The 20,328-nt window shown below is 48.0% G+C and overlaps 1 protein-coding gene across 1 annotated transcript in view; it reads right to left on the bottom strand.

Annotated features, from left to right (window-relative positions):
• Positions 1–283: 283 nt before the first annotated feature.
• The window catches only part of LOC137917849 (adenylate cyclase type 3-like), a 64,855-nt gene continuing 44,810 nt past the window's right edge, over positions 284–20,328 (bottom strand). The window contains exons 15-20 of the mRNA XM_068760588.1: positions 15,951–16,109; positions 15,669–15,815; positions 13,690–13,800; positions 13,437–13,560; positions 3,179–3,303; positions 284–1,353 (exon numbers count right to left, since the gene is read on the bottom strand). Of these exons, the coding sequence (XP_068616689.1) occupies positions 1,174–1,353; positions 3,179–3,303; positions 13,437–13,560; positions 13,690–13,800; positions 15,669–15,815; positions 15,951–16,109 (846 nt within the window). The 3' untranslated portion in view covers positions 284–1,173. The remainder of the gene's footprint in view (positions 1,354–3,178; positions 3,304–13,436; positions 13,561–13,689; positions 13,801–15,668; positions 15,816–15,950; positions 16,110–20,328) is intronic.

Raw genomic sequence — 20,328 nt, 5'->3', positions numbered from 1 at the left:
TGTACATTTGTATGTTTGAGTATTTGTGCGTACTGTACTTCAATGTTTTATGTGTTGTTCATAAGAAACGAATAAATAGATTTAAAAAAAGAAAAGAAAGGGAATGCCAGATATCACTCTTATCGGAACAATTGAGGGGCTAAATGTAAATCTTGCCTTATTTTGCACCCAGACTGAATCTAGGAAAGACCTTCAGTAATAATTCAAATGGGGTTCAAATGTGAAATTAAAACGACAGCCTGCCTTAATACTCTATTAAATAAATACGACAGATTGAATAGACTATTTATTGTGTTACCACATGGCACAGAACTGGAACATCTTGAGCTGCTGCAGTTTTACAACAATATGTTCCGTGAAGCGGCGCCCCAGCGAGGGTCGCAGCGCGGCCTTCTTTGTGAACGTCTCATTAGATTTCTGTGTTTGTAATGCATTTCCCTTCATTTACTCTCATGACAATAATTCAAGTCCGTCCGTCGCTCAGGTGACATTTAAAGTTAAGAACACCGATTTGTAGAAAGCGGTCCGCGTGGCCTACGCAGCCTGCCGATTGGTCGTCCTTTCCTGTCTTCATCCACCAATCAAGAGGAAGTCGTCCCAGCTGAAGCTTTTCCAGCTCCTCGGGCGTGGCCGTCCGGGCGTGGCCGTCCGGGTGGCTCGCCACGGCGCTTCTCCGTGTCGGACCTCTGCTCTGTTTGGTTTCAATGAAGGTGTCGTCTCAATACTGATTTTGTCATGCCATTAGATACACTCGGGTTAGGGGTACTGCCCCCCCCACGTATTTGGCTTTTATTTGGTTTATGTATAAGTATATATATAGTTGGATTGCATAAAGAGTTTTCAGTTGCGCTTGCAGCCTCAGTCTGTTTTATTACTTTGTTGATTTGAGCAGAACCTGTTGGTCCCGTCTTCCTCGTTTCTAAATAAATAACTTTTATTCTATCCCAGTATATTTGGTTTATGCCCCCCCCCCCCCACCACACACACACACCTTGTGTGTGGTTCAGTGTCATTATTTTGGTATCACAGCATTTTATTTTATCATTCCAAAAACTCCCTGGAGTCATTTCACAACACAATGTCCCAACAGCCAAAGTGCCTACTCTCAATCATGTCTCTGTGTGTGTGTGTGTGTGTGTGTGTGTGTGTGTGTGTGTGTGGGGGGGGGGGTCCTTAGCTGTCCACCACTTGGTGTGGTAGAGTCACAGAGGAGCCATTGAGAAATGAGCCTTGTTTATCTCTGCCTTTCAGAAAATATGTGAGCAGTTGTCCCTTCCCCTTCACGAAGACGGGCCCCCTCCTCACGAAGCGGAAGCCGAAGTCCTTCAGGATGTAGTAGCAGTCCTCCACCACCTGCAGGCGCCGCGCACGCACACGCACGCGCACACGCACACAAACGCACGCACACACACACACACGCACATCACTGGGGAGCGTGTGCATGTTTACATTTGATAAGTGAATTTGTTTTTACAAACAACTAAAAAGGAAGTGACAGGAAATTATGAATTATCTTGTTTAAAAGAAAGAATGAACACGATAATTTGTGTCGAGGGACAAAGACCCCCCCGCCCCCCCACCCCCCCACCATAGGGGAAAGCTGATGGGCAGTCAAGACAAGTAAATATATTTGCAGAGCACCACAAAAAGCAAATGGCGCTTTGCAAGAGGAGCAGGTGTGATCCAAGGCTTCACTGTAAATCCTACTTCATGTAGGATACAAGTCCTCACAGTATACGTTTGTATACCTATATATACGTTTGTATATACGTATACCAGCGGCGGTCAAACATCAGTTTTTCGAGGTCTTGAAATCTGGTCTGTCTGGCTGTCTTTGAGCGCTCCAAAGGATGATTTAATGACATTTTATTATTATTAAACTCATTCTTTTGATCTTTTCCCTGTAATTTGTACAATGAACTTTGCATATTCATACTTTGCTATCTGTAAAAGGCCAAATCCTTTCATGTAATGGTTTTTACATGTCATTTATATTAGTTCACACAAACACGCCATCCATCGGTTCCTGGCCCCGCCCCTCTGTCAAATGAGAGACATTATTATTGCACACCAAAGTCCACCACCGTCTGTCCTTCTAGGGTCCTGTCCTGAACACCAAAGTCCACCACCGTCTGTCCTTCTAGGTTCCTGTCCTGAACACCAAAGTCCACCACCGTCTGTCCTTCTAGAGTCCTGTCCTGAACACCAAAGTCCACCACCGTCTGTCCTTCTAGAGTCCTGTCCTGAACACCAAAGTCCACCACCGTCTGTCCTTCTAGGTTCCTGTCCTGAACACCAAAGTCCACCACCGTCTGTCCTTCTAGGTTCCTGTCCTGAACACCAAAGTCCACCACCGTCTGTCCTTCTAGAGTCCTGTCCTGAACACCAAAGTCCACCTCCATCTGTCCTTCTAGGTTCCTGTCCTGAACACCAAAGTCCACCACCGTCTGTCCTTCTAGAGTCCTGTCCTGAACACCAAAGTCCACCACCGTCTGTCCTTCTAGAGTCCTGTCCTGAACACCAAAGTCCACCACCGTCTGTCCTTCTAGAGTCCTGTCCTGAACACCAAAGTCCACCACCGTCTGTCCTTCTAGGTTCCTGTCCTGAACACCAAAGTCCACCACCGTCTGTCCTTCTAGAGTCCTGTCCTGAACACCAAAGTCCACCACCGTCTGTCCTTCTAGAGTCCTGTCCTGAACACCAAAGTCCACCACCATCTGTCCTTCTAGGGTCCTGTCCTGAACACCAAAGTCCACCACCGTCTGTCCTTCTAGGGTCCTGTCCTGAACACCAAAGTCCACCTCCATCTGTCCTTCTAGGGTCCTGTCCTGAACACCAAAGTCCACCACCGTCTGTCCTTCTAGGGTCCTGTCCTGAACACCAAAGTCCACCACCGTCTGTCCTTCTAGGTTCCTGTCCTGAACACCAAAGTCCACCACCGTCTGTCCTTCTAGAGTCCTGTCCTGAACACCAAAGTCCACCTCCATCTGTCCTTCTAGGTTCCTGTCCTGAACAACAAGGTTGAGGTTTGCTCCGATCACGACTACGACTAAAAATTAATAAAATCATGTTTTATCCTCAACTCAACTTTATTAATGGAGCACTCTCAAACAGCGGTAGCTGCCTCATAGCTGAGCCCGTTATGAGCATCGTGTTTTTTTGGGGTTGTGTGCTTTACCTGGATGTTTCCCATAACCCCAGTGGACTCCATACGACTGGCCACGTTCACAGTGTTGCCCCAGATGTCGAAGTGGGGTTTTCGGGCACCGATCACTCCGGCTAACACTCCACCCTTATTCAAACCTGGAAACAAGGACGCATTGACATTGGCTGTTTGACTGCTACCAAACAAATTACCGTACTTGTTTTATAAGTTTTGTTTGTTACCCTCGCCGAAGGGGAGGCGAGGGTATTGCATTGGGTCTGTCTGTCTGTCTGTTTGTCTGTTTGTCTGTCCGAGCGCATAACTCAAAAACTAGTAACCCAATCGACTTGATTTTTACACAAGCAAGGTTCTGTCCGTGGCTCGGTCCTCCCCGAGAATGGCGTTGATCCGGATCTGGATCCAGATTCTAGAATTTTTTTAAAGGATTCTTTTTTGACATTTTTCTTAATTTCTTCAAAACACATGGCGGTATGGATCTGAGAAGAATCACACATAAGTACTCCTTAAAGGTCTATGACCAGGACTAATTTCGGCCGGATCCGGATCACAATCCGGATCTGAGAGCTAATTTTCTTTCAAAAATCTGCATTTTTCAGGAGTCCATCCTGACCTCAATTTGGAGCTAGATACTTCAAATTTGGTGTGAACACTCATAGTTCATCCTAGTTTCATATATGTTACAGTTGTAGTTGTATCTGGTCCCGTTCCGGAGCAGCAAGCTAGAGCAGGTTTGGCCCCTCTGATCCAGAAGCCCTGTTTACTGTCTCACAAGATCCAATAGTCTTTTGGAGGCGGGGTCTGCAGTCTCTGCTTGTCTCTTGTTATTATAATGCATTCAACAGTCACGGTAGATTGTTACAGATGGAATATGGTGAAGCAGACACAGCTGCCTTACAAAACCCAGCACGTCAACATATTGTCCACTTTACATCACAGGTAGGCATGAAAGGAGACATGTTCTACCCTTTTTCCACAAGTTCACGCAGTTCTCAAACACATATGAAATATCTGTGACAGACTTTGGTCAAAATAGCGTCCCTCATTTCTGTCTCAAACAGATGCTGCAGGACAGCGTCCCTCGTTTCTGTCTCAAACAGATGCTGCAGGACAGCGTCCCTCGTTTCTGTCTCAAACAGATGCTGCAGGACAGCGTCCCTCATTTCTGTCTCAAACAGATGCTGCAGGACAGCGTCCCTCATTTCTGTCTCAAACAGATGCTGCAGGACAGCGTCCCTCATTTCTGTCTCAAACAGATGCTGAAGGACAGCGTCCCTCGTTTCTGTCTCAAACAGATGCTGCCGGACAGCGTCCCTCGTTTCTGTCTCAAACAGATGCTGCAGGACAGCGTCCCTCATTTCTGTCTCAAACAGATGCTGCAGGACAGCGTCCCTCATTTCTGTCTTAAACAGATGCTGCAGGACAGCGTCCCTCATTTCTGTCTCAAACCGATGCTGCAGGACAGCGTCCCTCATGTCTGTCTCAAACAGATGCTGCAGGACAGCGTCCCTCATTTCTGTCTCACACAGATGCTGCAGGACAGCGTCCCTCATGTCTGTCTCAAACAGATGCTGCAAGACAGCGTCCCTCATTTCTGTCTCAAACCGATGCTGCAGGACAGCGTCCCTCATGTCTGTCTCAAACAGATGCTGCAGGACAGCGTCCCTCATGTCTGTCTCAAACAGATGCTGCAGGACAGCGTCCCTCATTTCTGTCTCAAACAGATGCTGCAGGACAGCGTCCCTCATGTCTGTCTCAAGCAGATGCTGCAGGACAGCGTCCCTCATTTCTGTCTCAAACAGATGCTGCAGGACAGCGTCCCTCATTCCTGTCTCAGACAGATGCTGCAGGACAGCGTCCCTCATTTCTGTCTCAAACAGATGCTGCAGGACAGCGTCCCTCATTTCTGTCTTAAACAGATGCTGCAGGACAGCGTCCCTCATGTCTGTCTCAAACAGATGCTGCAAGACAGCGTCCCTCATTTCTGTCTCAAACCGATGCTGCAGGACAGCGTCCCTCATGTCTGTCTCAAACAGATGCTGCAGGACAGCGTCCCTCATTTCTGTCTTAAACAGATGCTGCAGGACAGCGTCCCTCATTTCTATCTCAAACAGATGCTGCAGGACAGCGTCCCTCATGTCTGTCTCAAACAGATGCTGCAGGACAGCGTCCCTCATTTCTGTCTTAAACAGATGCTGCAGGACAGCGTCCCTCATTTCTGTCTCAAACAGATGCTGCAGGACAGCGTCCCTCATGTCTGTCTCAAACAGATGCTGCAAGACAGCGTCCCTCATTTCTGTCTCAAACCGATGCTGCAGGACAGCGTCCCTCATGTCTGTCTCAAACAGATGCTGCAGGACAGCGTCCCTCATGTCTGTCTCAAACAGATGCTGCAGGACAGCGTCCATCATTTCTGTCTCAAACAGATGCTGCAGGACAGCGTCCCTCATTTCTGTCTCAAACAGATGCTGCAGGACAGCGTCCCTCATGTCTGTCTCAAACAGATGCTGCAGGACAGCGTCCCTCATGTCTGTCTCAAACAGATGCTGCAGGACAGCGTCCCTCATTTCTGTCTCAAACAGATGCTGCAGGACAGCGTCCCTCATTTCTGTCTCAAACAGATGCTACAGGACAGCGTCCCTCATTTCTGTCTCAAACAGATGCTGCAGGACAGCGTCCATCATTTCTGTCTCAAACAGATGCTGCAGGACAGCGTCCCTCATTTCTGTCTCAAACAGATGCTGCAGGACAGCGTCCCTCATGTCTGTCTCAAACAGATGCTGCAGGACAGCGTCCCTCATGTCTGTCTCAAACAGATGCTGCAGGACAGCGTCCCTCATGTCTGTCTCAAACAGATGCTGCAGGACAGCGTCCCTCATTTCTGTCTTAAACAGATGCTGCAGGACAGCGTCCCTCATTTCTGTCTCAAACAGATGCTGCAGGACAGCGTCCCTCATGTCTGTCTCAAACAGATGCTGCAAGACAGCGTCCCTCATTTCTGTCTCAAACCGATGCTGCAGGACAGCGTCCCTCATGTCTGTCTCAAACAGATGCTGCAGGACAGCGTCCCTCATGTCTGTCTCAAACAGATGCTGCAGGACAGCGTCCATCATTTCTGTCTCAAACAGATGCTGCAGGACAGCGTCCCTCATTTCTGTCTCAAACAGATGCTGCAGGACAGCGTCCCTCATGTCTGTCTCAAACAGATGCTGCAGGACAGCGTCCCTCATTTCTGTCTCAAACAGATGCTACAGGACAGCGTCCCTCATTTCTGTCTCAAACAGATGCTGCAGGACAGCGTCCATCATTTCTGTCTCAAACAGATGCTGCAGGACAGCGTCCCTCATTTCTGTCTCAAACAGATGCTGCAGGACAGCGTCCCTCATGTCTGTCTCAAACAGATGCTGCAGGACAGCGTCCCTCATGTCTGTCTCAAACAGATGCTGCAGGACAGCGTCCCTCATTTCTGTCTCAAACAGATGCTGCAGGACAGCGTCCCTCATGTCTGTCTCAAACAGATGCTACAGGACAGCGTCCCTCATTTCTGTCTCAAACAGATGCTGCAGGACAGCGTCCCTCATGTCTGTCTCAAACAGATGCTGCAGGACAGCGTCCCTCATTTCTGTCTCAAACAGATGCTGCAGGACAGCGTCCCTCATGTCTGTCTCAAACAGATGCTACAGGACAGCGTCCCTCATTTCTGTCTCAAACAGATGCTGCAGGACAGCGTCCCTCATGTCTGTCTCAAACCTCTCTATCTAAACCCGAAAGCAACAGTATGTTGGAATGAAAAGCGTGTTCGATGAGTGAGGGTGCAGCAATTAAATCGCGCAGCTCGTTCATAGCGAGCGACGCGCGCAGTAGCGCTACCATGGTAACCCGTGAGGGACAATTCAGCAAACAGCTATTTTTGTTTGGCAATTTTCGCCGGAATATTACCACAAAAAAGAAACTTTATCCACTCTGTTCTTCTTGTTCGACTCATGCAGGAGACAGAGGGAGAGCTGGACATGCGGAGCTCAATCGGGGGAGAGTGTCTACACAAACACACACACACACACACCAACAGCGCTGGAGGAAACTGATTGGTCTGATGCATTAAACTCCGCCTCTGTCGAGGGGACCTGGTCTTCCTTTAAATCTGCATTTCTGTCCGTAGTCGATAAGATAGCACCCATAACAGCTGTTTGGGTCAGAGCCCGTACAGAACCTTGGATGAAGGGGGAAATATTGAATGCCATCAAGCTCAGAAACAAATGTTACTCTGAGTACAGAAAAACCAACAACGAGGAACTACTTGAAAAAAGCAGAAAACTACGCAATGTGGTTAACAAAATGATACAAAATGCCAAAAAGAATTTCTTAAATGAGAACATTGAGGCAAACAAAAGCAACCCACAAAAACTGTGGGAGGCCCTAAAACAATTAGGCTGCAGCAACAGACTCCAAACAAAAACCAGTAATATCTGCATTAACTCAAGTGGTTCGCTCCAGACCGACAGGTTGGTGGTAGCTAATTGTTTTAACAGCTTTTTCACCACTATTGCCCCCTGTTGGTCAGCAAACTCCCCCCACATTCAGGTCTGTACGGTTCTGACCACATCCAGACTCACTATGAGAAGCTCGGTGCTAAAAAGGACACTTTCTCTTTCACACCTGTAAATACTGTTGATGTGCTAAAACAACTAATTGCCCTTCAACCTAACAAGGCCACAGGCCTTGACAACATACCCACCCGGTTCCTCAGAGATGCAGCTGTCTCTATCGCCCCCGTGGTAACCCATCTGATAAATTTATCCATCAATCAGTGCCACGTCCCACAGGAATTCAAGACGGCGCGGGTTATCCCTCTGTATAAAAAAGGAAACAAATTAGAACCTGGCAACTACCGCCCTGTTTCCATCCTTTGTTCCGTCTCAAAGGTTATGGAGAGAATAATCCAGGAGCAAATCAACCGCTACCTCGCCGAGCATAGCCTGCTGTTTGAATTCCAATCAGGCTTCAGAACATCCCACTCCACTGACACATGCCTCATATATCTGACCGACTACGTCAAGCGTGAAGTAGACTCGGGCAAATACTGCGGCCAGTAACTGCAAATTGTTCCTGTTTGCTGATGACTCAGCACTCCTGATTTCGGGAGAGGACAAAGTGCAGGTTGAGGAGGCTCTCAGCTCTGAGGTCACCAGAATCCGTACTTGTCTTACGGATAACAAACTGTCACTACATCTTGGTAAAACAGAATCTATTCTTTTTGGGTCTAAACACTCTCTAAGTGAGATAAATGTTGATGATTTCAAGGTCACAGTCGATAATACAGTAATCTCCAGCAAAGAAGAGGTTACCTATTTGGGCTGTGTTCTTGACAAATACCTGTCTGGCGATAGTATGGCAACTAAGGTGATCAAAAAAGTCAATCAGAGAACAAGATTTTTGGGCAGAATGTCTGCTTTTGTCTCCGGACGCTTGCTGGAGCCTCGTTCAGCCCCTCTTTGACTATGCTAGCACCTCCTGGTATTCCAACATCAAAATGTCCCTGAAAACCAGGCTCCAAACCTCCCAAAACAAACTGATTGGGCTACTCCTCAATCTGGGGCCCATGACCCACCTTCTTCCTGGACATTTTGCTAGCCTAAAATGTCTCAGGGTAGAAGACAGGGTTAAACAACTCAAAATGGGATTGGCATTTAAAATAGTCAATGCAGCTCTGCCCTCAGTCCCCTCAATCCCTGCATACCTGAATAAACACCTCCACAGATTTAGTGACACCCACAGCCACAACACTAGAGGGAGCTCAAACAACAACCTGATTACCCCCTCCTATAGGACTAACATGGGTAAATCATCTTTTTACAATACTGCCCCCTAAGGGTGGAACTGTTTGACTCCTGCCCTCAAAACGTGCACCTCTTTGGCCTCCTTCAAAACGGCCCTAAAAATACACCTTTCACCTACGTCGTACATATTATGTGTCTTTGTAATTTATTGCTATTTTGCATCTGTGGTGTAATTTATTTTTTATTTATTGTTATTTTGCATCAATTGAGTAATTTAATATTAGTTTTATTTGTATTGTTAAATGTCGATAGTTGCAGGGAATTTCCGTATTAGATGGGATTCCACAACGTAATTACACGCCGACACCACTAGGAACGCACAACATTCAATTTGGTATAGGTTTGACCGATTTCCATGAACATCTCATCTGGTGACGTCACACACAACACAGATAAACATGGGCTTAGATTGGCTGGGGCAAAGTCCCGCCTTCAGGGGACAGAATGACGTGAGGACGAAGCAGGAAGCATCTTCATTCCAACCAAGCGCGGGCACGAGAGCTGTGTTGGAATCTCAGCGCTGATATCTGAACTAACTTGTACTGATCTGTTAATTATATAAATGTCTTAATCTTAACCCACATTCTCCTCACTGAATACGCACCCACAACGGAGAACAAGAACCGGAAGAGGGTTTGGTAGAACCCTACAATGATTTATGTACGAAGGACTTTCAACGGAAACAAGACCCCAAGGGCTTTTTTGAAATGCTCCCCTTTGACTGTACTTGTACTCCAACATTCTATCTAATAAATATATTCATCATCATCACACACACACACACACACACACGGCGCGATGATAAAAACATGGGAACGTGAGCTTTTCACGATATGGGAGCTTTTGTGTCTATTGCCTCCTTCAAAGTTTAATTATTGCAATCCTTCAAGATCCGTGCACGTATTTTTGCTTCTATACTAATTTTTATATTGTGTAGTGTTTATTGTCACTGTTGCTTGAAAACTTTATTGAATATGTTTTAACTTTTTGTGTTACCAGGCCAAGATGCTTGGCCAGGTCGTCATTGTAAATGAGAATTGTGTTCTTAACTGACCTAGTTAAATAAAGGTAACATTAACTAAAAAAAAACTTTGGTTAACCGATTTTAATTGGAAAACAAGGAGTTAAACAAAATAAGTCTGTACAATATGAAATATTGAATTAAATTACAAAAACATAATATAGTCATGACTCAAATAGTCATTTTTGCAAAGCATTTAGCACATCATGAGCACAGTGTTCATGATTTATTGAGGTCATTGCAGCCTGTTTCTGTTAATTAATCTTGAGGTATGTGCCTTATTTACAGTGGGTCCAAACCTCGCATGGTGGGTGTAGGTTTAGTTCCAGCTCATGACCCATTGCCGCATGTCGACCCCTTGTTCTCTCTCTCACTTCCAGTCACACATCCTTGGCTATTCCAGCCAATAAAAGCAAAAATGCCCCCAAAATTCTGCTAAACAATTTGATTTACGTGCCCGACTGCCTCTGCAGGTGGATCACTGACTTCCTGACAAACCGGAGGCAGCATGTGCGGCTGGGGTCTACGGTCTCAGACACTCGGACTATCAGCACCGGATCCCCCCCAGGGCTGTGTACTTTCCCCCTGGCTCTTCTCCCTGTACACCAACTGCTGCACCTCCAGCCATCAGTCCGTCAAACTGATTAAGTTTGCGGACGACACCACCCTCATCGGGCTCATCTCGGACGGTGATGAGTCCGCCTACAGGAGGGAGGTGGACCGGCTGGTGTCCTGGTGTAGCAGCAACAACCTGGAGCTGAACAGCCAGAAAACAGTGGAGATGATTGTCGACTTCAGGAAAGTCACAGCCCCACCGTCCCCCCTCGCCCTCACAGACTCCCCTACCCCCGTCTCCATCGTGGACTCTTTCTGCTTCCTGGACACCACCATCACCCAGGACCTCAAGTGGGAGCCGACCATCAGCTCCCTCACCAAGAAGGCTCAGCAGAGGATGTACTTCCTGCAGCAGCTGAGGAAACTCAAGCTGCCGACCCAGATGTTGGTGCAGTTCTACACCTCCATCGTGGAGTCTGTCCTCACCTCCTCCATCACCGTGTGGTACGCTGGCGCCACCACCAGGGACAGACACAGACTGCAGCGCATTGTACGTGCTGCGGAGAAGGTGATCGGCTGCAAACTGCCATCGCTCCAGGACCTGTATGTCTCCAGGACTCGGAGGCGTGCAGGTCGGATCACAGCCGACCCTTCCCACCCTGGACACGGACTCTTTGACCCTCTCCCCTCAGGCAGGAGGCTACGGTCCATCCGGAGCAGAACCGCCCGCCACAAGAACAGCTTCTTCCCCTCTGCTGTAACATGTATCATGAACATTTTACTACCGGTAACTTGCACTGTTCTATTTGAACTGCGTGATTATACTAGTTTTACTACTGCTAATACACATCTGTGTATCCACTCCTGATGCTGCTGTGGTGGGTTCTGTATCAATATGTTTTTTGTAACTTAGTCTATCTTAGGACGTACGCTACATCATAGCGCTGTAGCTAGCATTTAATAATTGTCGTTACTGTTACACAACTTCACAGAGGAAATTTCCTAGTCTGTGAACCCTCATTGACAATAAACTACCGTATTTTTCAGACCATAAAGTGCACCTTATTATAAGGCGTAACTTCGCGCAACATCAATGAACAGGTCTTTTTTCATGCAAAAGGCGCACCGGGTTTTAAGGCGCATTAAGCGAAATGAAGTCAGATAAGTCAAACTTTATTCAACTGATTCTCAAGGTGAAACTCGCCCGGCGTCGCCTCCCTGTCTTGGTGAAAGTGTGTTCTTCTGTCATCCAGCGCTCCCAGGCAGCTCGCAGTTTAACGTTGAAAGGTTGGAGTTCTTTGGTTAATCCACCGGGGATGATGATGATACGCTAGTTTGCTAGTTAGCTAGTTAGCTTGCTTCACTTGGGTTTATACAGTATCGGTGAGATCGGCGCTCGGAGTCGCAGATCGCAGGAGCCGAGTTGCTGCAGGTCTTCTTCTTGCTTCCTCCTCTTCCTCCACTGATTCATTAATGCTGGATTCTCTCGCCGCTGCTCTATTCCCGTGTTCTGCTGCGGGACTGACAGCCTCGAGTTGAAACTCCGCTGAGTCAGCACGCCATAATACTATGTTGAAGGACAGCACCGGTACGTATCACTCCGCAAGGCTCCTGACGATAATACTATGTTGTAGGACAGCACCGGTATGTATCCCTCTGCGAGGCTCCTGACTATAATACTATGTTGAAGGACAGCATCGGTACGTATCACTCCGCGAGGCTCCTGACTATAATACTATGTTGAAGGAGAGCACCGGTACGTATCACTCCACAAGGCTCCTGACTATAATACTATGTTGAAGGACAGCACCGGTACATATCCCTCCGCGAGGCTCCTGACTATAATACTATGTTGAAGGACAGCACCGGTACGTATCACTCCACGAGGCTCCTGACCACAATACTATGGTGAAGGACAGCACCGGTACGTATCACTCCGCGAGGCTCCTGACTATAATACTATGTTGAAGGACAGCACCGGTACGTATTACGTATCACTCCACAAGGCTCCTGACTATAATACTATGTTGAAGGACAGCACCGGTACGTATCCCTCCGGGAGGCTCCTGACCATAATACTATGTTGAAGGACAGCACCGGTACGTATCACTCCGCGAGGCTCCTGACCATAATACTATGTTGAAGGACAGCACCGGTACGTATTACGTATCACTCCACAAGGCTACTGACCATAATACTATGTTGAAGGACAGCACCGGTACGTATCCCTCCGCGAGGCTCTTGACTATAATACTATGTTGAAGGACAGCACCGGTACGTATCCCTCCGCGAGGCTCCTGACTATAATACTATGTTGAAGGACAGCACCGGTACGTATCACTCCACGAGGCTCCTGACCATAATACTATGGTGAAGGACAGCACCGGTACGCATCACTCCGCGAGGCTCCCGACTATAATACTATGTTGAAGGACAGCACCGGTACGTATCATGCCGCGAGGCTCCCGACTATAATACTATGTTGAAGGACAGCACCGGTACGTATCACTCCACGAGGCTCCTGACCATAATACTATGGTGAAGGACAGCACCGGTACGCATCACTCCGGGAGGCTCCCGACTATAATACTATGTTGAAGGACAGCACCGGTACGTATCATGCCACGAGGCTCCCGACTATAATACTATGGTGAAGGACAGCACCGGTACGTATCACTCCGCAAGGCTCCCGACTATAATACTATGGTGAAGGACAGCACCGGTACGTATCACGCCGCGAGGCTCCCGACTACGGCAGCCGTAACGCTCCGACAGTCCATCTTGCGGTGCGGCTTCGTCACCACCACAACAAAACAAGGTACAAGCAGACACGCTCATAAAGTACACACACGGTACATACCGATGCGCAGCATGAAGTTGTTGAATGATTGGTAGTTGATGTTCATGAGTGTGACCTTCATCGCCAGAGCAAAGTCGGCCAGGTCGGCCAGGTGCTGCCAGCGCTCGCTGTCAGAGTCCTCCTTCTGTCACACAAACAGGAAACCAGCACAATAGCAATACTATTCAAAACAAGGAGCAGAAACAGAATCATGCCATCATTTCACATTCATATCTAAACTGAATCAAACATGAGGCCATGTGACAATGCACACCTTCATGCAGGTGTAGCTGCTGACGTCTGGGGTGACGCCTGACGCCGCCATGTAGGTGCTGCCGATAGTCTTGATCTTTGTGATGCAGCGGAACTGAGGCTCATCCAGCAGCTGGACAGAATACAAGACAAATGTTACTCTAGATAAGAGGAAGAGGAAAGAATGAAACACACACCATCAGCACCAATGGTGTCGCAATACTGACAATACAGTCTGTATATAATGGTGCCCCATGCAGGAACAGAGTGGCGCTGGTGCTTTGCTGAGTGTGCTTCAGGTAACTTGGGGGCAGAGCTTCATTGTGATTGGTGTCTTGGTGTCTTGGTGTCTTGGTGTCTTGGTGTCTTGTGCTGGACTAACGGCTCTTTCCCGTTCGACACTCACATGCTGCTGGACCTGAGGAGAGCCGCTCTTTCTGCTTCGGCTCGTCCCATCTGGGGTCGCCACAGCAAATCATCGTCCTCCCCAACACCAACCACTCTCATGTCCTCCCTCACTACGTCCATGTCTCTTCTCCTGGGTCGTCCTCTAGCCCTGTCCTTTGCATCGTCCTCCCCAACACCAACCACTCTCATGTCCTCCCTCACTACGTCCATGTCTCTTCTCCTGGGTCGTCCTCTAGCCCTGTCCTTTGCATCGTCCTCCCCAACACCAGCCACTCTCATGTCCTCCCTCACTACGTCCATGTCTCTTCTCCTGGGTCGTCCTCTAGTCCTGTCCTTTGCATCGTCCTCCCCAACACCATCCACTCTCATGTCCTCCCTCACTACGTCCATGTCTCTTCTTCTGGGTCGTCCTCTAGTCCTGTCCTTTGCATCTTCCTCCCCAACACCAGCCACTCTCATGTCCTCCCTCACTACGTCCATGTCTCTTCTCCTGGGTCGTCCTCTAGCCCTGTCCTTTGCATCGTCCTCCCCAACACCAGCCACTCTCATGTCCTCCCTCACTACGTCCATGTCTCTTCTCCTGGGTCGTCCTCTAGCCCTGTCCCCTGGTAGTTCCATCCTCAGCATCCTTCTACCGATATAGTCCCTGTCTCTCCTCTGGACATGTCCAAACCTGCTGGAATGCCTGCTAATGTCACCAATGACCTTTTAATAGCATCTGATAACGGACTTCTCTGTGCTTATCTTTCTGGTTCTCAGTGCAGCCTTTGACACAATAGATCAGATTCAGATATGTTGTCATCGGCCTCGACTGCTGGCATGACCAACTTTGACACACTGAGCTCCTCCTCCATTTGGTGACTCACATTTTATAAATACATGTCACTAATTTCTCTTTCTTCCCCGTAGTTGTGTGCCCTCTCCTTCTGTCTCCATCTCCAGGTCCTTCCATCCATGGTGCTGCAGAACCTGGACGTGTGACTGTCCAATGATTACCATCACTGATCAGCAATTATAGTGTTAGTTTCAGTATTTCCTGTACATGTATTCGTTGTTACATTCCGAAGACCCTATTGCTAAATGAGTCTTCGGACCTTCTGTCCAAGGTTTCTGCCTGTTGAAGGGATGTTTCTCCTTGCCTCCGTCTCCAAAGTTCTTGCTCTTGTGGGTCTAGTTGGGTTCTGTCTTTCCCTGCTAATCCTGTAAAGTGCCTTGAGATGACTTCCTGTTGTGATCTGGAGCTATATAAATAAAACTGAATTGGGTGTGTACTGGTACTGTATAAGGAAAGACAATACACATAGAACACAGTGAAATAGCAGCTAAGACTAACAAGAAGAGAGTCTAGCAAGTGCTTTAAGGAAGGAGAAGAAATTATGTGCAATTTGTAAGCAAATATTCTTCAGTGTTGACATAGTTGATCTTTTTTCAACCCATAGCTTGGCCTTGACTTAAAAGCAACTGTCATGTTCATGTCTGATGGCATGGCATTCCAAAGCATGTACCGAGGGGGGGGGGGGGGGGGGGGGCAGGGTTCCTGTTCAACACTGGCCCCCAGTAGCTACAGAGAGCAAGAGGAATGGTGTGTCTTACACTGTCAAAGTCTGAGATGATCTCATTAAGGAAGCGTAAGCATTCAATGCCTCCATTGTTGATGCTCTCCTCTGTGTAGAAGTCGGAGAAGTTGGGGATTGAGGCAAACATGACACCAATTTCATCGTAGGACTGGCTGTACAACTCCTGCAACGGGTCAAAGGGACGAGACGACATCAAACGTTGGAGGGAGAAAGACAGGAACAAGAATCAAGTAGGAAATTGTGACTCTCGGTTAATATGAAACAAGCAAAGGAAGGCGTGGCATCATTGTGAATTTACCTCGTCCCTTTTTTTGGAGCCCAGAAAGTGTCGTGCTACATGTTCAGGCAGCATGTTGGTCACCAGAGCTTCATTCCAGCGTCTCATCTCATACACTTTTTCCTTCTGTTCATGGACATCAATCTTCCACAGGAATAAGGTCCGGGCAAGCTTCTCCACCTCCAGGCAACAACAGCGACTGAAGTTAGTATTTGGCCAGAAGAAGATTTGAGTAGATATAAATGCACTGTGTTTGAAAACGATGACAGAGTGGGATTTTATATCAAAGCAGCATAAAAATCATTGTTCTGTCCCAAATGAGCAGGTCTAAGACTGGATCTGTAAATGCTTCACATGATACAATGTAATCTGGAATGCCTTCGTCTGGTGTGAAGCAAAGTGAACAGCCTGATTAGCTTGTAATGTTAGCCCAGGTTTAGCAGACGTTGGTGCTTATTATAGCAACACTTCAAGAGAATTCACCAGAGGCCATCATAGGGACACACACACACACACACACACACACACAGTGGACCCTCAGTTTCCCAACTCGTTTCACGAACAAATCGGTTTACGAAGCCAATGTAAGAACCAGCTTTGGTGCACGAACAACCAAGCGCACCAAATGGCATGCTCTGCCTTATGGAACTCGTCGGCTGTGCTTTCGACGCAGCGTTCTTCGCACGATTCTTCAGCGTTCCTTGGCGTTGCCGCACCAGTCCCCAAGCGTTTCTTGGCGTTGCCGCACCAGTCACCAAGCGTTTCTTGTCGTTGCCGCACCAGTCACCAAGCGTTTCTTGTCGTTGCCGCACCAGTCACCAAGCGTTCCTTGGCGTTGCCGCACCAGTCACCAAGCGTTTCTTGGCGTTGCCGCACCAGTCACCAAGCGTTTCTTGTCGTTGCCGCACCAGTCACCAAGCGTTCCTTGGCGTTGCCGCACCAGTCACCAAGCGTTTCTTGTCGTTGCCGCACCAGTCACCAAGCGTTTCTTGTCGTTGCCGCACCAGTCACCAAGCGTTTCTTGGCGTTGCCGCACCAGTCACCAAGCGTTCCTTGGCGTTGCCGCACCAGTCACCAAGCGTTTCTTGTCGTTGCCGCACCAGTCCCCAAGCGTTCCTTGGCGTTGCCGCACCAGTCCCCAAGCGTTCCTTGGCGTTGCCGCACCAGTCCCCAAGCGTTCCTTGGCGTTGCCGCACCAGTCCCCAAGCGTTCCTTGGCGTTGCCGCACCATTCCCCAAGCGTTCCTTGGCGTTGCCGCACCAGTCCCCAAGCGTTCCTTGGCGTTGCCGCAGCCCATCCCAGCCGACTACGGGCGAGAGGCGGGGTACATCACGAATGCACATCGCAGGACCACACAGAGACAGACTGCCATTCAAACACACACACACACACACACACACACACACACACACAGACACACACACACGACAGAAAACTTTGGAGTGACCAATTCACCTAAAGCATGTTTTTGGAGGAAACCAGAGAATCCAGAAAAACCCACGTAGACGCGGGGATGTTCTATACATGTACGTCTGAATAGATGTATGTTCCATACAAACTCCACACAGACAGCAGCCTTATTTAGTGACAGCGCTACCCACTACGCCACCAAGCCACCTTGTTTCTTATTATTACATTTTCACTCATTATGGCTCCCAATAAAGTTGAAACAGCTCCTTGTCGCGGGGCTAAGAAGCCTAAGCGTAGTCGAAGGGGGATTCTTCCTCCTCCACAACCAAGGCAAATCATACAATTACTGTTAGTATGAAAGTATAAGTACTGTGGTTTCTATAATTATTATTAAGGTTAATTCCTTTCCATTTTTTCACCACACAGTACTACTACTACTGGACTTTCGGCTTGTCCCGTCAGGGGTCACCACAGCAACCCAACCTTCTCCACTTCACCCTGTCCTTTGCATCGTCCTCCCAACACCAGCCACTCTCATGTCCTCCCTCACTACGTCCATGTCTCTTCTCCTGGGTCGTCCTCTAGTCCTGTCCTTTGCATCGTCCTCCCCAACACCAGCCACTCTCATGTCCTCCCTCACTACGTCCATGTCTCTTCTCCTGGGTCGTCCTCTAGTCCTGTCCTTTGCATCGTCCTCCCCAACACCAGCCACTCTCATGTCCTCCCTCACTACGTCCATGTCTCTTCTCCTGGGTCGTCCTCTAGCCCTGTCCTTTGCATCGTCCTCCCCAACACCAGCCACTCTCATGTCCTCCCTCACTACATCCATGTCTCTTCTCCTGGGTCGTCCTCTAGCCCTGTCCTTTGCATCGTCCTCCCCAACACCAGCCACTCTCATGTCCTCCCTCACTACGTCCATGTCTCTTCTCCTGGGTCGTCCTCTAGCCCTGTCCTTTGCATCGTCCTCCCCAACTCCAGCCACTCTCATGTCCTCCCTCACTACGTCCATGTATCTTCTCCTGGGTCGTCCTCTAGCCCTGTCCTTTGCATCGTCCTCCCCAACACCAGCCACTCTCATGTCCTCCCTCACTACGTCCATGTCTCTTCTCCTGGGTCGTCCTCTAGTCCTGTTCCCTGGCAGTTCCATCCTCAGCATCCTTCAACCAATATAGTCCCTGTCTCTCCTCTGGACATGTCCAAACCATCAAAGTCTGGTCTCTCTGACCTTGTCTCCAAAACGTCTAACCTTCACTGTCCCTCTTATTGTCTCATTTCTAATCCTGTCCAACCTGGTCACTTCCTGTCTCACCTCATCTGTTAGTCTATCCATCACCATGGCAACAAAAAGGGGCTCAGAGCTGATCCCTGGTGCATCCCACCTCTACACTAAACTCCTGTTACTCCTACTGCATACTTCACTGCTGTCCTACATGTCCTGAAGTACTCTGACATACTTCTCTGCCACTCCAGACGTCCTCATGCAGTACCACAGTACCTCATGCAGTACCACAGTACCTCATGCAGTACCACAGTACCTCATGCAGTACTACAGTTCCTCTCTGAACACCCTGTCCTTGGCTTTCTCTAGATCTACAAAGACACAATGCAGCTCCTTCCATTCCCTCTTCTCTCGCTGCTGATGCACTCGTCTTCCTCCTCTTCTTCATCTTTATCTTTAGCCCACATTAATCCAATTTCCAGCAGCGTCTCGTGGGTTAACAACGGTTAACCCGGGTCTCGATCCGGTATGACTTTCTTATCTACGTTGATTCGCACGTTAGATTTGGCAATTTTTACTCCGGATGCCATTCCTGATGCAACTCTCTGCATTTATCTGGGCTTGAGACCGGCACAAGGGAGAAACTGGCAATGCTATGTTAGCTCCTGCTAACCGCACTTCCGACCCCCCCCCCACACACACACACTTTAACTCATTAACATGTTTTAAACAAGTGTTTCTGGGGTTGGAAATCGGATAAACTGGATTTACATTCATTTTAATGGGAGGGACATTTCAGTTGATGAACGTTTCGGGCTAAGAATGGAGTCAAAGAACGGATTAAATCCGTGAACTGAGGTTCCACTTATGTTTATACACACACACACACACACACACACACATATATATATATATATAGTAATACCTCGACATACGAGTGCTTTAACATACCAGTGCTCAGAGACACGCACAAACCTGCCAGTACATCGACAATAAGTACAATCTTAAAATAGAAGGATGCTATAAAGGCCTAACTATTATGTCTAAGTTTATGTAAGAGTACCTGTAAGGTACAATTACTGTATAATGTGTCTACGTACTATCCAACTCCACCCCCTCCCTCCCCCTCACTGCTCACCGTGGTTAGTCGCTACCGTCTGTCTCGAAGTTAATCTCATAATAAAACCACATTTTATGTTACAGTAATACTGTATACAAGTTATGATATCATTGTGTGTGTGTATCTATACTGCAGTGAAACATGTTTTTTCCATTGTTACTAGCGTTGATTCGGGTGTTTTTAGACGCCGGAACAGATTAAATAGTTTTCAGTTATTTTATAAGTGAAAAGTTGATTTGACATACGAGTGATTTGAGTTACGAGTTCGGTCCTGGAACTAGTTATACTCATATGTTAAGGTATTAATTAATTCATTAATATATAAATGTCAGGTCCATAAATATTTGGACATAACACAATTTTCAGCATGCAGCTCTGTGCAACGCCACAATAGACTTGAAATGAAACCATGACGTCGTGCTTGACGTGCAGACTTTGACCTTTAATTTAAGCGTCTTTAGGTGCCTTCCACATTTTAAGGCTACTCAGCTGTTGCAATGGGCAGGTGTGTATAATGTCCTCGCTACTTCATTTGCAAGGAGCAGACAAAAGGCCTAGAGTCCAGTTCAAGGGTGGAATCTGGAGAGGCCACTGAGAATATGAAGTCCAGAGAGCTGTTGCTGTCCATGGGTTCAAGACTTCCGGCAGCA

This window comes from Brachionichthys hirsutus, chromosome 3 (assembly GCF_040956055.1).
Source record: "Brachionichthys hirsutus isolate HB-005 chromosome 3, CSIRO-AGI_Bhir_v1, whole genome shotgun sequence".
NCBI classification, from domain to species: Eukaryota; Metazoa; Chordata; class Actinopteri; order Lophiiformes; family Brachionichthyidae; genus Brachionichthys; species Brachionichthys hirsutus.
This window is presented reverse-complemented; position numbering and strand designations above follow the sequence as displayed.